The sequence below is a fragment of the Pelmatolapia mariae genome, linkage group LG7 (genome assembly GCF_036321145.2).
Source record: "Pelmatolapia mariae isolate MD_Pm_ZW linkage group LG7, Pm_UMD_F_2, whole genome shotgun sequence".
NCBI lineage: Eukaryota > Metazoa > Chordata > Actinopteri > Cichliformes > Cichlidae > Pelmatolapia > Pelmatolapia mariae.
This window is the reverse complement of record NC_086233.1, coordinates 48,729,152-48,748,202: the sequence shown is the minus strand read 5'-3', so window position 1 is coordinate 48,748,202 and position 19,051 is coordinate 48,729,152. Positions and strand designations below refer to the sequence as shown.

At 47.1% G+C, this 19,051-nt stretch overlaps 2 protein-coding genes across 2 annotated transcripts in view; both read left to right on the top strand.

Annotated features, from left to right (window-relative positions):
* The window catches only part of LOC134631265 (zinc finger protein aebp2-like), a 54,590-nt gene extending 49,765 nt beyond the window's left edge, over positions 1 to 4,825 (top strand). Inside the window, exon 9 of the mRNA XM_063479441.1 lies at positions 4,705 to 4,825. Within this exon, the coding sequence (XP_063335511.1) occupies positions 4,705 to 4,732 (28 nt within the window). The 3' untranslated portion in view covers positions 4,733 to 4,825. The remainder of the gene's footprint in view (positions 1 to 4,704) is intronic.
* The window catches only part of LOC134631264 (cGMP-inhibited 3',5'-cyclic phosphodiesterase 3A-like), a 128,276-nt gene continuing 114,025 nt past the window's right edge, over positions 4,801 to 19,051 (top strand). The window contains exon 1 of the mRNA XM_063479439.1: positions 4,801 to 4,879. The gene's annotated coding sequence lies outside the window, so the exon portion shown is untranslated. The remainder of the gene's footprint in view (positions 4,880 to 19,051) is intronic.

Sequence of the window (19,051 nt, the reverse complement as noted above, 5' to 3'; positions counted from 1 at the left end):
CACAGTCATGTTTGTGAAGTTATAAATATTAGATTAAAATACAGATGTGACAACTGCAGCGCATTTGCAGTTTGCATGAGCTAACACCCCCATCATCAACAGTTGGAAAAGGTGAAAATAACAACATATAAGAGATGCAACTTTCCCGTCACTGACACATAAAAAACAAAACAAAAGCAAAACACCCCCCGATTCAAATTTAGAGATGATATTTATCTCCCCTTCAATATCATCTCTTTGTGCACCCCTGGACGTCTCTCAGTGCAATTTGACCATATCCACTTCTGGCTCTGCACCATGTCACAATGAACTTGGAATGATACAAAGAACATGCATCAACTTATTTGATCAGTTTGACTCAAACTGATCAAACATTTATCTCGGTGCATTTATCAGGAGCTGGGTTTCTGGCTATGACGCAGATACTGAATCAAGAGTTCAGCTGAAGAATCTGCAATGACCCAGTAGAGCAGGGCGATATGACCAAAAATATTTATCACGATATACATTTCAAAATTTGCGATAACGCTATAACTGACGATATAATTGACACTAGACAAAATACTTTACAACTCCATAACTTTATTAGTGCAAAAAAACCAAAACAAAACATCAGTGTATTTTCACTTAAACAAGCAGCTGTTTTTTTTTTATATCCATTAAAGTTATATAAAAATTTTACAGTGCAAAAGCAAATTCCTTGCTGACAGTTTAAACAAAAGGCATTTCCAGTGGAAATTGGCCGACATATCCTCAGCATAACCATGTATAATATCCACAAAACTTAAAAAGAGGTTATACACACACAATACGGTAATATTATATTGAAGCACAGTACGTATCACTCCGCGAGGCTCCTGCCTACGATAGCCATAATGCTTCGACAATCCATCAAGCGGTGCGGGTTCGTAGCTTAGCAAAGTCGTACTAAAACATTTGACAGATTTTCGAGCGCCATGTACCACGTAAAATCGTTTCGAGGTCAGTAAACACAACCAGAATTCATACATAAGGCACAGGATTATAAGGGGCACTGTGGATTTTCAGAAAAATCAAAGGATTGATGTTAAGTGTGCCGTATTTTCCTAAACCAGTTCCACACCACTGAAGTTGCAGCATTTTTGCAAACCAATTCTGGTTCATCCGTTTCATTCAACGATCCGCTTTCGCCCTTCTCATTCTCTGTCGCTGCCATGCTTTTTCCGCCATGTGCGTATGAAAACAAAGGCACTGCACATGCGCGTTTTACCCATATTCTATCGCGATATTTCATTTTCTTATCGTTGCCCAACATTATACCGGTATTACTGTGAACGGTATGATATGGCCCAGCCCTATGACCCAGCTCAATAATGGCGCAGTAGGTGGGGAATATAAGCATGAGGATGTTTTTTTTTTTTTTTTTGATGTTCTCAAATATTGTACCCCATGAATTTGTCCACCATGTTTTCATTGCATAGTTCTGCACTAATGTCCTTTTTTTTTTTTTGTCTTGCAGCACATTAGAAATGCGGGGGTATTTTTGGCCACACCAACACAACTGTAGCTCACCATGAGCAAGAGAACTTGCTTCCTACAATTTTCTCCTCCCTCCTAAAATGACATGCAAACCAAGTTTCTGGTTTGACACAATAGAGGCGATCCAGTGGGTATGACAGTGTACACATGCAAGTGGTCAGACTGCGATTTCCATGAGTAATCTAAAAATCATAGCCATCGATATATGTATTTTTTGTCTGCTTATTCTGTTGGTTTTTGTTTTTTGCCCTTTTTCCCCGTCCCTCTTCTCAGTTTTTTTTCTTTCCCTCTTTCTTTCTCCCCTTTCTTTCCACCAGTCAAGTCTGTCCCGTATTCAGCAAGTGAAAATAAAATAAACAATAAAAGGTGAATCAAATGGACCATTACGGCAAGGCTGGGACGGTCCATTTGGTAAAGTAAATCCGTTGGGCATCTTTCTTTGCCTTTAGACAATAATTCTGATGGCAAAAGAACCAAACGGGACAGGTTAAAAAATAAATAAATAAAAAAAATAAAAAAATAAATAAAAAAATAAAAATCATAGCCAAACTGAAGTGCACAAGGAGCGACTTTGAAGGGAACATCAGCCAAATAAAAATCAGGCAGCACTTCAAGTTCACCCACCCTGTTGACTGATAGGCTCTAGTGCATTGTTTAACCTTAATTTTTTATTCAGTCTTCTGACCAACAAACAGATGTTGAAAGTGTCATCTCATTTTATTAATAGTGTAAAATGTATCATGTAATATGAATAATAATATTGAAAATTTAAAACTTATCTTAAAGGCTTAATTGCTATTTTAAAATGATCTGCACAGCTATCCATGTGGTGTATCTGATTAACACATCCAAACCAATGGTCCACTGCTGCAGTCAGGTCTGCTCATCTGAAGCAAATTTCTTGGATGAGTAAAACAGCTCTTTACACCTGTGGTCCAGTTCTCATCAAATATGCAGTATGCATAACTGTCTGGCTGTACTATTTTTTGACTGTATTTTTTTAATTCAAACCCTGTGTGAAAAGGTGATTGCCCCCCCAAACCTAATAATTGGTTGGACCACCTTTAGCAGCAATAACTGCAATCAAGCATTTACGATAACTGGCAACGAGTCTTTGACTAGGCCGCTCCAAAGTCTCCATTGTGTCCTGCAGCAGAACCCCAATGCATCAGCTTGAGCTTTTGAGCTTTCTTGATTTCTTGATTCATGTCTGCCAGTAATCATGTCTGAGTGTGTTTAGTGAAACTGAACTTTTCAAAAAAAATCACAGTTAATTCATGATTTAACAAGAGGGTCAATTGCTTTTTTTACAAAAGACCAGGTAGATTTGGATAACATTTTTCCCTTGATCAATGAAATCATCATTTAAAAACTGAATTTTGTATTTCTTGGGCTATGTTTGTCTAATAATAAAATTGTTTAAATTGGTTTGAGTGTGACTAATATGCAAAAACTAGAAAACCAGGAAGGGGGCAGACTTTTTCACACCACTGTGTGTAGTGCTAGGACTAGCTTCCAGGACACACAAGTGTTCTTTTTACTTTTCTAGGCTTACTTTTCCCGAATCCTCACATCATCAGGCAGCACAATCAGTTCTTGGCATACACATAAACAGTTGGCAGTGTGTGGAGATGGCATTCCTCTCTTTTGGGGATTTCACTCCTGCAGGCATGATAGTGTGATTCACAGTTCATCTGACTGTAAGTCAAACTAAGGAGAGCGCAAGGGCAGAAGCAGTGACCACAGTCCCTGTGCTCAAATGTGCCAGCGTTGTTTGTTTTGGGGCGTTTGTTTGTTTTTTTTTCCTTTATGGTCATCATAAATTTGAAATCTGAAATCTGTTAACCTGGCAAAGGCAGGCATAGGCAAGTGCCAGAACCGGGAAACAATCTCTTCATTTGCTCCACATCAAAAGAATGCACTGTGTGCAACATTAACAACTCTAAATGGGACAGGAAAGAGATTAGTGAGGAGCTTAAAATGCAAGGCAGATAATGATGTCCTCGGTTTGCTTTGGAAAGATCCTTTGGAGCCAGCACCAGAGCAATCAAACAGGTCAATGAACTATAGAAAAAAATAGGCCCAAAAGCCCAGCAGGTTTCATCAGTCTCCCTTCAGTGAAAGCTGATCTCCTTCCTGACTCAGTGTATTAAACTTATGAACATTCGCATAATTCACGCTGCAATTTTACCTCTCGCTGATTGCTAAAATATATCCATTCAGTAAAAGTTTTTTCCCAGTTCACTTCATGATGACAGATAGATAATCCAAAGTGTATCTGAACCTCTGGTTCTGACAACAAACCAATATTCCATGCTTAGCTGGGAAGGATTTACTGGGCTGACTGACGAAAGATGACTGGAGTGTTTCTGGGAGTTGCTATGTACGGTGGAAATGTCTGAGTAGTTCTGCTTGTTCTCCCGCATGTATGGACGTAGTTATTTTTCTAATAAAACCACTTGTGTCATGGATAATATGCTAGTTACAGTGATCCAAGCTGCTGTGTTATTAATGCATGTGATTCAAAATGACCAGAAATACTTAAAGCAAAAAATGATGATGGGCCGATGGGACCGTGTAATACCTGTTGCCTGCAACTGCTTACCTGGAATAGATAAGAACTTTGAAACACTGTCTCAGGCCATGCAGAGAGCTCCTTGTCAAATCAATTTATTTTCCACCAGTAGAAAGATGTCCAAGTTCTGTGCACGTCCTTATTTGTGCTCTTTTTGCCTAATGATTTACTAAGTGACGATGCTTTTGCGACTCTTAGGTGCTGTTCTTAGAATTTTGACTTTGGGAAGTCAACATGACATTATGAAGTCATAATAGTTGTGTGGGCTGGTAGTCACTAACTTTTTCAGTTATGTTAACTGCCTTTATTCAGTCAAACCACGGCAGAGATGACAGAGATGGAGAGAGCCATTGTATACATGTATGAAGCAGTGGCGTTTCATCAGGACAAGACAAGCATTCAAGCAGTGCTTGTTTTGCCAAATGTAATAATGGGCATACATTAAAAAGTACCAATGTAAGGCGATCTCCCACAGCACGGTCATAAAGTTCCTTGCCTGTCTGCACACATCCTTTACATTAGTGCCACATTGTAACTGCAGTTGGCTGTTGTCGCTGAAATCATGTTTTGTTTCATACTCAAAGGAAACTATATCTGTCTCCATTTTACAGGCATTTCCTTCTCCTCAACAACGATTGAGCTGGGCAAGCTGAGGTGCCAGCAGCTTTTCCTCTGGGCATTTGTGGTAAACTGATGGGAAACAAGCAAGCTGGCTCCGCTTTCAGTCATCTTAGATAAGTTAGGATCTGCGCTTCGTGTGGAACCACAGCTAGCATTAACAAGTAGGTGAGCTTCAGTGTTTTATCCTCGTTACCAGTGTTGGGAAGGTTACTTTTAAAATGTATTCCACTACAGATTACTGAATACATGCCCCAAAATGTATTTTGTAACGTATTCCGTTACGTTACTCAATGAGAGTAACGTATTCTGAATACTTTGGATTACTTAATATATTATCATGCTGTTTACAACTACGCGAATGTACTATTGCTGTGATTTATTACTATTACTGTAGGTCCGCGGCTCCGAACCATAGTAAAGGGACCTCTGACTAATACGGCGGGTTCTGTGTCGGGCTCGCAGCCAAAAACTAGCTTTACTTTGTTGTCTGGGTCAAGCTTGCTAGCGAGAGACAGAGAGAGGCGTTAAAAGGCTGCTCCAACGGAACTTATTGTTTCGGAGGAAAACACGAACACAGTCGAGTCTTAATAGCGTACTTACAACTGCGCTCGTCAGGCACTCTTCTTGGCTGCAGTGGTTATTATTATATTTACATGCTTCCAGCTCCCGTTTTTGCTCAATGAGAACTTGTACTTTTCCACTCTCCTTTTCTCCCTCCTCGCGCTCACCGACACATAACGAGTATAGTAGTCCATTCTCCCTGCAGCATCGACTACACTGCCCATGATGCTACATTCTTTAGGGCGATGCCTGTAGCAAGCTTAGCACAACAACAACAAAAAGGCGCTCTCTCGCCCAGGAATCACACAGTCGCAGAGAGAGAGCGTCACCCTGTAACCATGGCAACCGTAACGCTGCCGCCTGGAACAACAGAACATAGCTGTCAAACAAAACTCACTGACCATCGACTGTAGAAAACTCTTTTATACAGTCAATGGTCCTGACCCGCCACAATATGAAACAGGAAAATACCGCCGTGTAATCCATTTATTTCAACAAAGTAACTGTATTCTGAATACCACCTTTTTAAACGGTAACTGTAACGGAATACAGTTACTCATATTTTGTATTTTAAATACGTAACGGCGGTACATGTATTCCGTTACTCCCCAACACTGCTCGTTACAGATGGGGATCTTTATGCTAACCACCATGGCCAACAAGTGAAATGTAGAGAAAATGGAGTGTGAAAATAATAATTAATAACTCCTCTAGTAGATTAGCAAGAAAAGCTGTGATGATGACGGAGAGGGGACAGCACCTCAGACCATGTACGGTCAAATCAAACGGGCAAGTTATCTAGGTAAAGGGTCAGCAGCACTTTCAGATTAGCATCTGTGAGAAATCACTTGGTTGATTGACTGTAATAAGTTTAACCAGCTCCGTTACGTTGCCCTCACAGGACAGGACAGGATGAGCACTGTCTAGTTCTTTCCGCCACTATGCTGCTATAAGAGAAGGATGCTTTCGCTGTGCTTATGCGTGCTTCATGGTTCTACCCTGTTACTCACAAAAAGGCTGCATGTTAGCTTTCTCTTCCGGATTACAATTAAGGAAACTGCATTAAAGACAAATGTTTTAATCTTACTGGACACTGGAAATGGATTTTGTGGGACAAAATGTCATTATGTGTGTGTTATTACCGCTTGGTGTGTTGTCCTCGACCTACGCGACTCACCAGGGCACAAAAGAGACGTGCAAAGTCATCTCTCATGGAGTTCAGACTTGGCAAAAGTGAAGCATAATATAAATGTCAACTAAATATGAACATATCTGACTTAGTAAGACTTCCATCAAGACTTTTTTGGAGATGTGATCAAGGAGTACGTATCTGTGAGGGCTATTGTGTAGTGTTCATATGCAGCTGAATTATTTATGCAAAAGAGCAGCAGAGTTTTATTATTTCTTTGTCACGTATTTTTTAAAAATGGATGTTTATAAAAAATTAAAAGAAAATTAAAGAACTGATCATTAAATTAAACTTTAATTGACAGTGTTGCCTTGTCATTTGAATTGGTGGCCCAAAGCATTCACGCGGTAAACTACAACACCTTGAATTAAGGTTTTGTTGCATGTGTAGGTTTAATGACTTAAGATTTGATTCAGTCATTGGATAAAACTTCATGCACAAGTTTTTCAAGCATTTTTAATTCTTTTGTCTTCACTATTTATTTATTTAATTATTACGTTCTTACTTTAATGCTCACTTCCTTGATATTGTACAATTTCATGGGCTGGGATCACACAGGCTGATGGTGTATTTAATCTCCCGCTTTTGCTGGCATGACAGTAAAAGGCCAAACCCAGATGTGGCTGTGATAGATTACTGTAGTGCCCTCTGCACTGTTTATCAGACCTCTTTCTTTTTTACTGCCTGCATCTACCAGGCTCACAGTAGTTAAATACTAAAGATAAAAGCATATAGTGCTGGGCCAACATAAAAAACAGCCTCTCAGTTGATTTATTAAGCCGTCCTCCACCACCTCCACTGTGGCCTTGTGGTTCTCAAGGCCATAGGACAATGATGACTGCCCTGCAACATGCCATGTATCTGGTGTTGTGCTGTATCCACTGACAGCTCTATCCACTGTGCCCCCTGGCAATAATTGTCAGATGGCCTTTCTACTTTGATGCATTTTTCACATGTTGGTTAAATATGGAGCTACTTGAACATGTTCTTTGGGTGGCCGCCTGATGTTGTATGTATTCCACTCACAGTTTGTCGTGCCATAGATTGTTTCCGTTTCCTTTAATTCTAAAATTTAAAGGGGGTTCCTAATCTAATAAGGCATGGGGAACACCTCTCCTACGTCCTTCCCATGGATAATCTGAAGCTGACACCATTGTGGTTGTTTAAAATGTGTTGCCTGTGGTTCTTTTCTCCATTTGATTGACATTTAGAGATAACAGCAGCTGAGGGAAAGGACCTGTTTGCTCACAGTAAAGCAGGAGCAGGGTGGGCAGCCAAGAAAAAGAGACTTGAAAAGATAGACAATGTGATAGAGAGAAAATGGGAGGGCAAACTGAGATAACCTCAAGTCCTCCTCCGATGACACATGCTCCTATCTCTGACTAGGTCGATTATGATGACAGCAGCCTTTGCTCACCCGGGTCCAGCATCAGCATCACATTCCTCTGTCTGATGAAGACATGTGAATGAGAGACTTCTTGTTAAAGCAAAGAGGACGATTTTGAAAATTTCAAATCAAAGCTTTGGTGTAATGCTTTTAAAGCCAGTTAAACATGTAAAATACTATTTTATAAAGTGTTACTAGGAAGAAGCAAAAAGAAAGAAAATCAATGCACAGGCCAAAATTTACATGAGTTGCAGGGTTGCAACGATTCGGAGACTTCAATCAGAAACAAACGTCTGAAATATCATACTGCAGTTCCAGCTTCCTGTCCCATGATACCCACAAGAAACCTGGCATGCACATTTAAAGCATGCTAGTCTTTAAATGTGCTGTAATGTTTCAGGATCATTAATGAGTCAACTATAAGTATAATAAGAATTTACAGCCTAATTAAAACTATTTCTTTGGTCATCATTAAATTACCATCAGGCAGGCAGATAACGCAAAAATATCCTGTTTTATGTTCTTTATCCGATGTAAAGAAAAACCAAGGAATGAAGCGAAACCAATTAGGTGTGAGCCATGATTCTGGGGAATTTCACACCCCTCATATTCATTTCAAGTTTTTTATTTAACATGGGTCTATGCAGTTTAACCCAGTTCCAATATGGGGCATGTCACTGATGTGCTGCACATAAAGTTTGTAGCTGTTGCTGATTTCCAACCCTTGTCCCATGTTGGGTTTTTACATTTACAGTACACAATCAAAATTATAACACCCAATTACGTAAAACTTGCAGCTCCCTCTGCAGCTGGATCCTTAACTTCCTGTCTGACAGACGCCAAGTTGTCAGACTGGGCAGCATCACCTCATCCCCTGTCACAATGAACACTGGTGCTCCACAGGGATGTGTACTGAGCCCTCTCCTGTACTCACTCTACACCAACGACTGCACGGCCACTAGCAACTCCAACATCATTGTGAAGTTTGCGGACGACACTACAGTGGTGGGTCTTATCACCAAAGGTGATGAGACGGCCTACAGGGAGGAGGTCAGCGCCCTGACCCACTGGTGTCAAGACAACCATCTTACCCTCAACGTCACAAAGACAAAGGAGTTGATAGTGGACTTCCGGAGGTGCAGAGAAGTACACAACCCCATCACCATCAATGGCACTGCTGTGGAGAGAGTGAGCAGCTTCTGGTTCCTTGGTGTACATCTGGCTGAGGATCTGCCTGTGGTCAGGACACATAAACAAAACAGTGAAGAAGGCGCAGCAGCGCCTCTTCTTTCTCAGGAGACTGAAAAGATTCGGCATGAGCCCACGCATCCTCAGGACCTTCTATCGCTGTGCCATTGAGAGCATCCTCACTGGATGCATCACCACCTGGTATGGCAACAGCACTGCTTACAACCGCAAAGCTCTCCAGAGAGTAGTGCAGTGTTCTGAACGGATAATTGGAGGTGAGCTTCCCTCCCTCCAAGACATCTACAGGAAGCGGTGCCTGAGGAAAGCGGGGAGGATCATCAAGGACTGCAGTCACCCCAGCCATAAACTGTTCAGACTACTTCCATCAGGAAGGAGGTTCTGGTCCCGAACCAGCAGACTGAGAGACAGCTTTTTCCATCAGGCCATCAGACTGCTGAACACTTCATAGACACCTCACTTTCACTTACCAGAACTGTGGTGTAATCTGTTTGAATATAACCTGTTTTATTGTGAAAGGGGGTTCGAGAACAGGAAGTAAACAATAAAGGTCGGAGTTTGAGTGCTCTACAAGGTGTCGCTTGAATCCTTGCCTAAAACCACGACATGGTGTCAGAAGTGGGATTGCAGTAAGAGCCTTGTCATCGGGGAGTGACAGCAAGCGGATTTGAGAGCGGTAAAGAGTTTTTCTCCAGACGATAAGATGTCGGACGAAGAAGCGGGAGCTAGCGCAACAGCTACACAGCCTCGCACGTCACCGCCTCACCAGCAAGCTAACGGCAGCTACAATGCTAACGCCAACTTACCCCCGAATGCCACATTCACCATCCAGCCTCCCGAGCAGTTTGATTTCTCAAAGCCACAGCAATGGGAAAAGTGGATAAGGAGGTTTGAAAGATTTCGAGTTGCAAGCAACCTGCACCTTAGCTCAGAGGCTAACCAGGTAAACACACTCATCTACTGCATGGGGGATGAAGCAGATGATATCCTCCGAGGGCAAGTTTTATCGGACATACAAAGGCAGCAGTACCAAGCAGTAAGAGACACTTTGGATACGTACTTTGTTCCCAGGAAAAACATTATCTATGAGAGAGCCCGCTTTAATCAAAGAACACAGCAAGTTAATGAGACTGTTGACTCATTTGTCACCGCACTTTATGCTTTAGCTGAAAACTGCAGTTATGGTGCACTGCACGATGAGTTAATAAGAGATCGCCTCGTCGTGGGACTGAGGGACATCAGCTTAGCGGAGAGACTTCAGATGGACAAAGATTTGACGTTGGAGAAAGCGGTTAATCAGGCCCGGCAGTCTGAAGTCATCAAAAAACAACAGACAGACATCAGAGGGGAAAATAAGTTGGAAATAGATGCTGTGACAGCGAAGCACAGGGAACAAAAGCATTCAACATTCAAGCCCCGAAGAGAACGTAAATGCACAACAATGGACAAAACACCAAATGGGAGATCATGCTACAGGTGTGGGAAAACCCCTGCGCATGGTAAAGGACAATGCCCAGCAAAAGATGCAACATGTCACTCATGTGGTAAAAGAGGACACTTCAGTAAAGTGTATAAATCTGTTAAATCTGTGCATGTGATAGAAACAGAGAAAAGTGATGATACACCCGTGTTCCTTGGTTCTGTAGACACAGGTTCAGATCCTTGGTATGCAGACCTTACTATCAGAAACCACAAAGTTAGATTTAAGATAGACACAGGAGCTGATGTCTCTGTTATCCCAGCCCAAATGTATTACTGCATAAACCAAAATGAGACAGAGTTATGTAAACCAGATAGACCATTGTTTGGTCCAGGTGGTACTCCACTTGATGTGTTGGGTATGAGCAGAGAAACAATTTGCAAAGGTGAACAGGAAATACAGGAAAATGTGTACATTATCAAAGATTTGCACATAGCACTGTTAAGCAGGCCAGCAAGTGTCAAGCTGAACCTTGTGTGTAGAGCTGACAGCATTGACATGAATGTGTTGAACGAGAACTACCCAAAGCTGTGTCAGGGATTAGGTTTAATGCAACAACCTTATACTATTAAGCTGAAACCCAATGCTGTGCCTTTTTCCCTGGCCACACCAAGACGGGTCCCCATCCCTTTGTTAGGAAAGGTGAAACGGGAACTGGAAAGAATGGAGTCCATGGGAGTAATCAGCAGAGTTGAAGAACCAACAGAATGGTGTGCAGGTATGGTCCCAGTGCCAACAAAAAATGACTCTGTGCGTATTTGTGTTGACCTCACTCACCTCAACGAAGCAGTGTGCAGAGAAAAGTACATCCTGCCTTCGGTTGAACAGACACTTGGATCCCTGGCGGGAGCAAAAGTCTTCAGTAAGTTAGACGCAAACAGAGGATTCTGGCAGGTTCCATTGTCACCAGAGTCAGCACACTACACAACATTTATTACACCCTTTGGGCGCTTCCACTTCAACAGACTTCCCTTTGGAATAGCGTCAGCCCCAGAACATTTTCAGCGTAGAATGTCAGTGATCCTTAATGGGCTGCCAGGTATGGTTTGTCACATGGATGACATCCTCATTTGGGGACAGGATCAGCAGGAGCACAATGCCAGGCTGCACACAGTGCTCAATAAACTGCAAGAGGCCGGTGTCACACTAAACCTGGAGAAATGTGACCTGAGCAAACAGGAAGTGAAGTTCCTCGGACACGTTTTGTCTGCGGAGGGGGTACAGCCAGACCCAGACAAAATTAGAGCGGTCACAGCAATGAAAGAACCGTCAAACATCAGTGAAATGCGCAGCTTTCTCGGGATGGTTAACCAATTAGGCAAATTCATCCCAGGACTGGCCGAAAAAGACAAGCCCCTAAGAGATCTGCTCTCGAAGAAAAATCAGTGGGTTTGGAGCTGCGCACAGCAAAAAGCATTCAATCAGCTGAAAGGCGATCTGACGTCAACTCCCATTCTTGCACTCTATAACCCAAACAAAGAGTTAAAACTGTCTGCAGATGCTTCCTCCTATGGACTGGGAGCAGTCCTATTTCAAAAAGAGGGAGAGCAATGGAGACCTGTTGCATATGCGTCTCGTTCTTTAACGGAAACAGAACAGAGGTATGCACAGGTGGAGAAGGAGGCGCTTGGACTAACGTGGGGGTGTGAAAGATTCAAAGATTTTCTCATCGGGAGACACTTCTCCTTAGAGACTGACCACAAGCCACTCGTCAGCCTGCTAGGACAGCAAGCTCTAACCGAGCTTCCACCCAGAATCCAACGGTTCCGCCTAAGGCTCATGAGGTACAGTTACACCATCTCACACACTCCAGGCAAAGCACTCCTCACAGCAGATGCACTGTCACGTGCACCCGTTAACCAAGACCCTGATTCTAAGGCTACAGCTGAACTACTGGATGACACAAATATATATGTGGATGAAATAGTCAAATGCATGCCTGCTACCTCGACATACATCACACAGTTAAAGGAACAGCTTAAAACCGACAGCATATGCTCAGATGTCATGGCTTTTTGTCAGAGCAGCTTTCCAGAATACAGCCATCTCACAGGCCCAATTAAAGCATATTGGCCACACAGAGACACCTTAACGGTACACGGCAATCTGCTACTGAAAGGCACCAGACTAGTGATCCCTACTGCTATGCGCCACTCTGTCCTCATTGCCCTACACGAGGGACATCAAGGAATGTCTAGATGCAGAGAGAGAGCCAGGGAGACAGTATGGTGGCCTGGTCTGAGTGGGCAAATAAATGAACTTGTGAAAAACTGCACCATATGCATCAAAGAGCGTACCAACCCAGTGGAACCTTTAATGTCAAGCCAACTCCCGGAGAGACCATAGCAAAAAGTTGGAGCAGACCTTTTTACGTTTAACAACAGAAACTATGTGCTTCTGGTGGACTACTACTCTAAATTTGTGGAAATAGCCAAACTTACTCCCACAAGATCGGAGGATGTTATAGTGCATCTAAAATCAATCTTTTCCAGACATGGGATTCCAGAGCTTCTCTACAGTGACAATGGACCTCAGTTTTCAAGCCAACAGTTCAAAGACTTCGCAGCAGCTTATGGATTCATGCATGTAACGAGCAGTCCAAGATTTGCACAAAGCAATGGTGAGGCTGAGCGTCATGTCCAAACTGTGAAAAGTCTACTAAAGAAAGCAAAAGACCCATATCTTGCACTTCTAGCTTACAGAGCAACCCCATTGGCTAATGGATATAGCCCAGCGCAACTACTAATGGGACGAAGACTGCGCACGCCAGTTCCCCAGCTTCCTTCTTTGCTCAATCCCAGCCTGCCCAACAAGGCTACAGTGTTGACAAAAGCGAGAGAGAGAGTGATGAAGGACAGCGTTGCGTACAACAGGAGACATCGTGTGACAGAACTTCCTCCGCTCTCACCGGGACAACCAGTGTGGATTACAGACACTAGGCGTAAAGGGACTGTCATCTCCTCTCACTCCACACCCCGCTCATACATTGTAGAGACCCCTTCAGGAGCCATCAGGAGAAACAGGCATCACCTCCAGCCATTGCCAGATGCCACACCAAAGTTACAAACCCCAAGTACTCCAGTCAGTCCAACAAAGAACGCCCTGCCTGCTTCAAACCTATCGGCGGCTACAACTCTGACTCCTAAGATAGCAGACCCAGGTCCTGTCAGAACTAGGGCTGGCAGGGTTGTCATAAAACCACAACGACTGGACTTGTGAAAACAAACAAAACAAAAAAAACCCCCATGGGTTTAAAAGTAAAGAAAAAAGGTTGAAGAGAAAGAAAAGTTTCTATGTGAGGTTCTTAAGAAAAAAAAAAAAAAAAAAAGAGTACAGTTTTCATATATGCAGTAAATGTTCTTGTAAGTTTGATGTTTTCAGCGAAAGGAGGATGTGGTGTAATCTGTTTGAGTATAACCTGTTTTATTGTGAAAGGGGGTTCGAGAACAGGAAGTAAACAATAAAGGTCGGAGTTTGAGTGCTCTACAAGGTGTCGCTTGAATCCTTGCCTAAAACCACGACAAGAACTTCAACATTATGCACTCCATACTGTATATAAATGCCACTTGTTTTGCACATTTCCAACTGCCAATCTCTGTATATTTTATTTTATTGTTTATTCTATTTAATTTTTAAAATATGTATGTATATATATTAGAGATGGCACGATACCACGTTTTTATGTCCGATACCGATATCATAAATTTGGATATCTGCCGATACCGATATGAATCCGATATAGTGTGTTTTTTTAATCAATAAAACTTTTTTTTTTTTATATCTTGCTGCATTTTGTATAAGTTCATACTCAAGTTTAAATAAACAGCAACACTAAAGCTATTCTGTTATACCTGTATGTAAAAAATACACTGCACCCAAAATATTTCATAGTTCAGCAATACTGATCAATCTAATTGTCATGGTAGGCTGTGTGGCAGGCAGGCAGGAGAGGTGGATCCAAAATGCAGGACTCAGACACGGGGAGTTCAACTTAAAGTGCAGCTTTATTGCTGGGACAAAACCTTGAATTAACTAAACTCACCAAAAAGACAACAAAAGACAGAACAGAGGAACTAAGGTCTGAAACACTGGAAAACAAAACTAAACCTGAGCAGATGACTACACGCAAGGAACACTGGAAACAGAACACACACAGCTAGTTGAGGGTACGACGCGACACTGAGCAGGGGCAAACACAGGGCTAATATACACAGGGAAGTAATCAGGGAATGGACAACAGAAGGGAGACACAGCTGGGAGAAATCAGGACTGACGAGACAGGGGGAACAAAGCTGCACACACTAACATGAGGCACACTCCTTCCTAAAACACGAATAAACAGAAACATGAAACTCTAGATCATCAGCAGCAGCACTACAAAAGAATAGGAAAACAATCCATAATACAAAATAAAACCAAAATATACGAAACTCAAAATGCTGGGTCAACACTGACCCAGAACCGTGACAGTACCCCCCCCTGAAGGGCTGGCTCCAGACAGCCCAACAGGAAAAACAAAAACGCCCCAAAACACAAAACCACCCGACCAGGGCGGGCGGCGGGGGCCCAGGACGGAGGGCTCAGAACAAAACCAAAACGTCCATCACATGAACGCAGAACAGAGTCCAACACAAAACGTCCACGAAAAGCACAGGGGCCCTGGAAATTAGTCAAAACAAAACAGGCGGGCCAAACACAACCATGGGTTGCAGGGAATGGAGTCCAGAAACATAGTTCAGGGGGCCAACCCTGGTCCCGACAGTACAGGAGCCAAGGGGAAAGCAGTTCAGGTGGCCGACCGTGCGCACGGCAATGGCGGCGATGGGCAAACAGTTCAGGGGGCCGCCCTCGACGGCCATGATGCCGACTCCGAGGCCTGGAAAGCGGCCAACAAAGGCGAGGAGGCGCAGGTCGAGCTGGCTCTGACAGCAGAGTTGCCACTGCAGGACCAGGCGAGGCTGGAACAGATGCTGAGGCCGCAGGCGGCGAGGACGAAGGCTCGGAGGCCGCAGGCGGAGCGGGTGAGGCTGAAGCTGTTACTGGACCAGGCGAAGCTGAGGCCGGACCAGGCAAGGCAGGACCGGGCGGCAGCGTGGCAGCTGCGGAAGCCAATGAAGCTGATGCTGACGCTGCAGGCGCGGATGAAGCTGATGATGATGATGATGATGCTGGACCAGACGAGGATGAAGACTCGGAGGCTGGACCAGACGACGACGAAGAGGCCGCAGGTGACGGCGTGGAAGCCGGACCTGGCGACGACGAAGAGGCCGCAGGTGACGGCGTGGAAGCCGGACCTGGCGACGACGAAGAGGCCGCAGGTGACGGCGTGGAAGCCGGACCTGGCGACGACGAAGAGGCCGCAGGTGACGGCGTGGAAGCCGGACCTGGCGACGACGAAGAGGCCGCAGGTGACGGCGTGGAAGCCGGACCTGGCGACGACGAAGAGGCCGCAGGTGACGGCGTGGAAGCCGGACCTGGCGACGACGAAGAGGCCGCAGGTGACGGCGTGGAAGCCGGACCTGGCGACGACGAAGAGGCCGCAGGTGACGGCGTGGAAGCCGGACCTGGCGACGACGAAGAGGCCGCAGGTGACGGCGTGGAAGCCGGAGACGAAGAGGCCGCAGGTGACGGCGTGGAAGCCGGAGACGAAGAGGCCGCAGGTGACGGCGTGGAAGCCGGAGACGAAGAGGCCGCAGGTGACGGCGTGGAAGCCGGAGACGAAGAGGCCGCAGGTGACGGCGTGGAAGCCGGAGACGAAGAGGCCGCAGGTGACGGCGTGGAAGCCGGAGACGAAGGCACTGCAGCTGGCGGCGTGGATGGTGAAGCTGCAGCTGGCGGCGGCGTGGAAGCCGGAGGCGCTGCAGCTGGCGTGAATGAAGAGGCGGCAGCTGGCGTGGAAGCCAGAGACGGAAACGCTGCAGGCGGCGGCGGCGCTGCAGGCGGCGGCGTGGAAGCCGGAGGCGGCGGCGCTGCAGCTGGCGTGAATGAAGAGGCTGCAGCTGGCATGAATGAAGAGGCCGCAGCTGGCGTGAAAGCCGGAGGCGCTGCAGGTGGCGGCGTGGAAGCCGGAGACGGAGGCGCTGCAGCTGGCGTGAATGAAGAGGCTGCAGGCGGCGGCGTGGAAGCCGGAGACGGAGGCGCTGCAGCTGGCGGCGGCGTGGACGCCGGAGACGGAAGCGCTGCAGCTGGCGGCGGCGTGGACGCCGGAGACGGAAGCGCTGCAGCTGGCGGCGGCGTGGAAGCCGGAGACGGAGGCGCTGCAGGCTGGACGGATCCCTTGGACCCTCCAGCGATGACAGGAAGCAAAGGCCGGAGCGGTCCCTCGGACCCTCCAGCGGAGACACGAGGCAAAGGCCGGAGCGGTCCCTCGGACCCTCCAGCGGAGACACGAGGCAAAGGCCGGAGCGGTCCCTCGGACCCTCCAGCGGAGACACGAGGCAAAGGCCGGAGCGGTCCCTCGGACCCTCCAGCGGAGACCAGAGACGAAGGCCGGAGCGGTCCCTCGGACCCTTCAGCGGAGACACGAAACGAAGGCCGGAGCGGTCCCTCGGACCCTCCAGCGGAGACTAGAGACGAAGGCCGGAGCGGTCCCTCGGACCCTCCAGCGGAGACTAGAGACGAAGGCCGGAGCTGTCCCTCGGACCCTCCAGCAGAAGCCATGACCAAGCCAGCAGTCATGGAGGCCACTAGCTGACACAGTGGCGACTGACAATGCACTGAGCACTGGCTCCGCCCAGGCAACGCTGACATGAGGTGGTACTCAGGGGGCTGCTTAAACTGCAGGGGTCCAGAATTAGCTGGGGCCTGACACCTAGCCTCTGGGGAAGCCCTGGAGTGGCAAACTGTACCAACGGCGGCTAAACCCTGAAAAGTACACTGAGAAGACGTGAGACTTCCTCCCTGCGTGGAGTGAACGGGTGAACCTGGTGGTCCTGGGGCCTGAACTACAAGTAACGGTGACACTGGAGGCGCAGGGGCCTGGACTACAGGCGACACTGGAGGCACTGGGGCCTGGACTACAGGCGACACTGGAGGCACTGGGGCCTGGACTACAGGCGACACTGGAGGCACTGGGGCCTGGACTACAGGCGACACTGGAGGCACTGGGGCCTGGACTACAGGCGACACTGGAGGCACTGGGGCCTGGACTACAGGCGACACTGGAGGCACTGGGGCCTGGACTACAGGCGACACTGGAGGCACTGGGGCCTGGACTACAGGCGACACTGGAGGCACTGGGGCCTGGACTACAGGCGACACTGGAGGCACTGGGGCCTGGACTACAGGCGACACTGGAGGCACTGGGGCCTGGACTACAGGCGACACTGGAGGCACTGGGGCCTGGACTACAGGCGACACTGGAGGCACTGGGGCCTGGACTACAGGCGACACTGGAGGCACTGGGGCCTGGACTACAGGCGACACTGGAGGCACTGGAGACTGGACTACAGGCGACACTGGAGGCACTGGAGACTGGACTACAGGCGACACTGGAGGCACTGGAGACTGGACTACAGGCGACACTGGAGGCACTGGAGACTGAACTACAGGCGACACTGGAGGCACTGGAGACTGAACTACAGGCGACACTGGAGGCACTGGAGACTGAACTACAGGCGACACTGGAGGCACTGGAGACTGAACTACAGGCGACACTGGAGGCACTGGAGACTGAACTACAGGCGACACTGGAGGCACTGGAGACTGAACTACAGGCGACACTGGAGGCACTGGAGACTGAACTACAGGCGACACTGGAGGCACTGGAGACTGAACTACAGGCGACACTGGAGGCACTGGAGACTGAACTACAGGCGACACTGGAGGCACTGGAGACTGAACTACAGGCGACACTGGAGGCACTGGAGACTGAACTACAGGCGACACTGGAGGCACTGGAGACTGAACTACAGGCGACACTGGAGGCACTGGAGACTGCACTGAGGGTGAAGCTGGGAGCACTGGAGACTGCACTGAGGGTGCAGCTGGGAGCACTGGAGACTGCACTGAGGGTGCAGCTGGGAGCACTGGAGACTGCACTGAGGGTGCAGCTGGGAGCACTGGAGACTGCACTGAGGGTGCAGCTGGGAGCACTGGAGACTGCACTGAGGGTGCAGCTGGGAGCACTGGAGACTGCACTGAGGGTGCAGCTGGGAGCACTGGAGACTGCACTGAGGGTGCAGCTGGGAGCACTGGAGACTGCACTGAGGGTGCAGCTGGGAGCACTGGAGACTGCACTGAGGGTGCAGCTGGGAGCACTGGAGACTGCACTGAGGGTGCAGCTGGGAGCACTGGAGACTGCACTGAGGGTGCAGCTGGGAGCACTGGAGACTGCACTGAGGGTGCAGCTGGGAGCACTGGAGACTGCACTGAGGGTGCAGCTGGGAGCACTGGAGACTGCACTGAGGGTGCAGCTGGGAGCACTGGAGACTGCACTGAGGGTGCAGCTGGGAGCACTGGAGACTGCACTGAGGGTGCAGCTGGGAGCACTGGAGACTGCACTGAGGGTGCAGC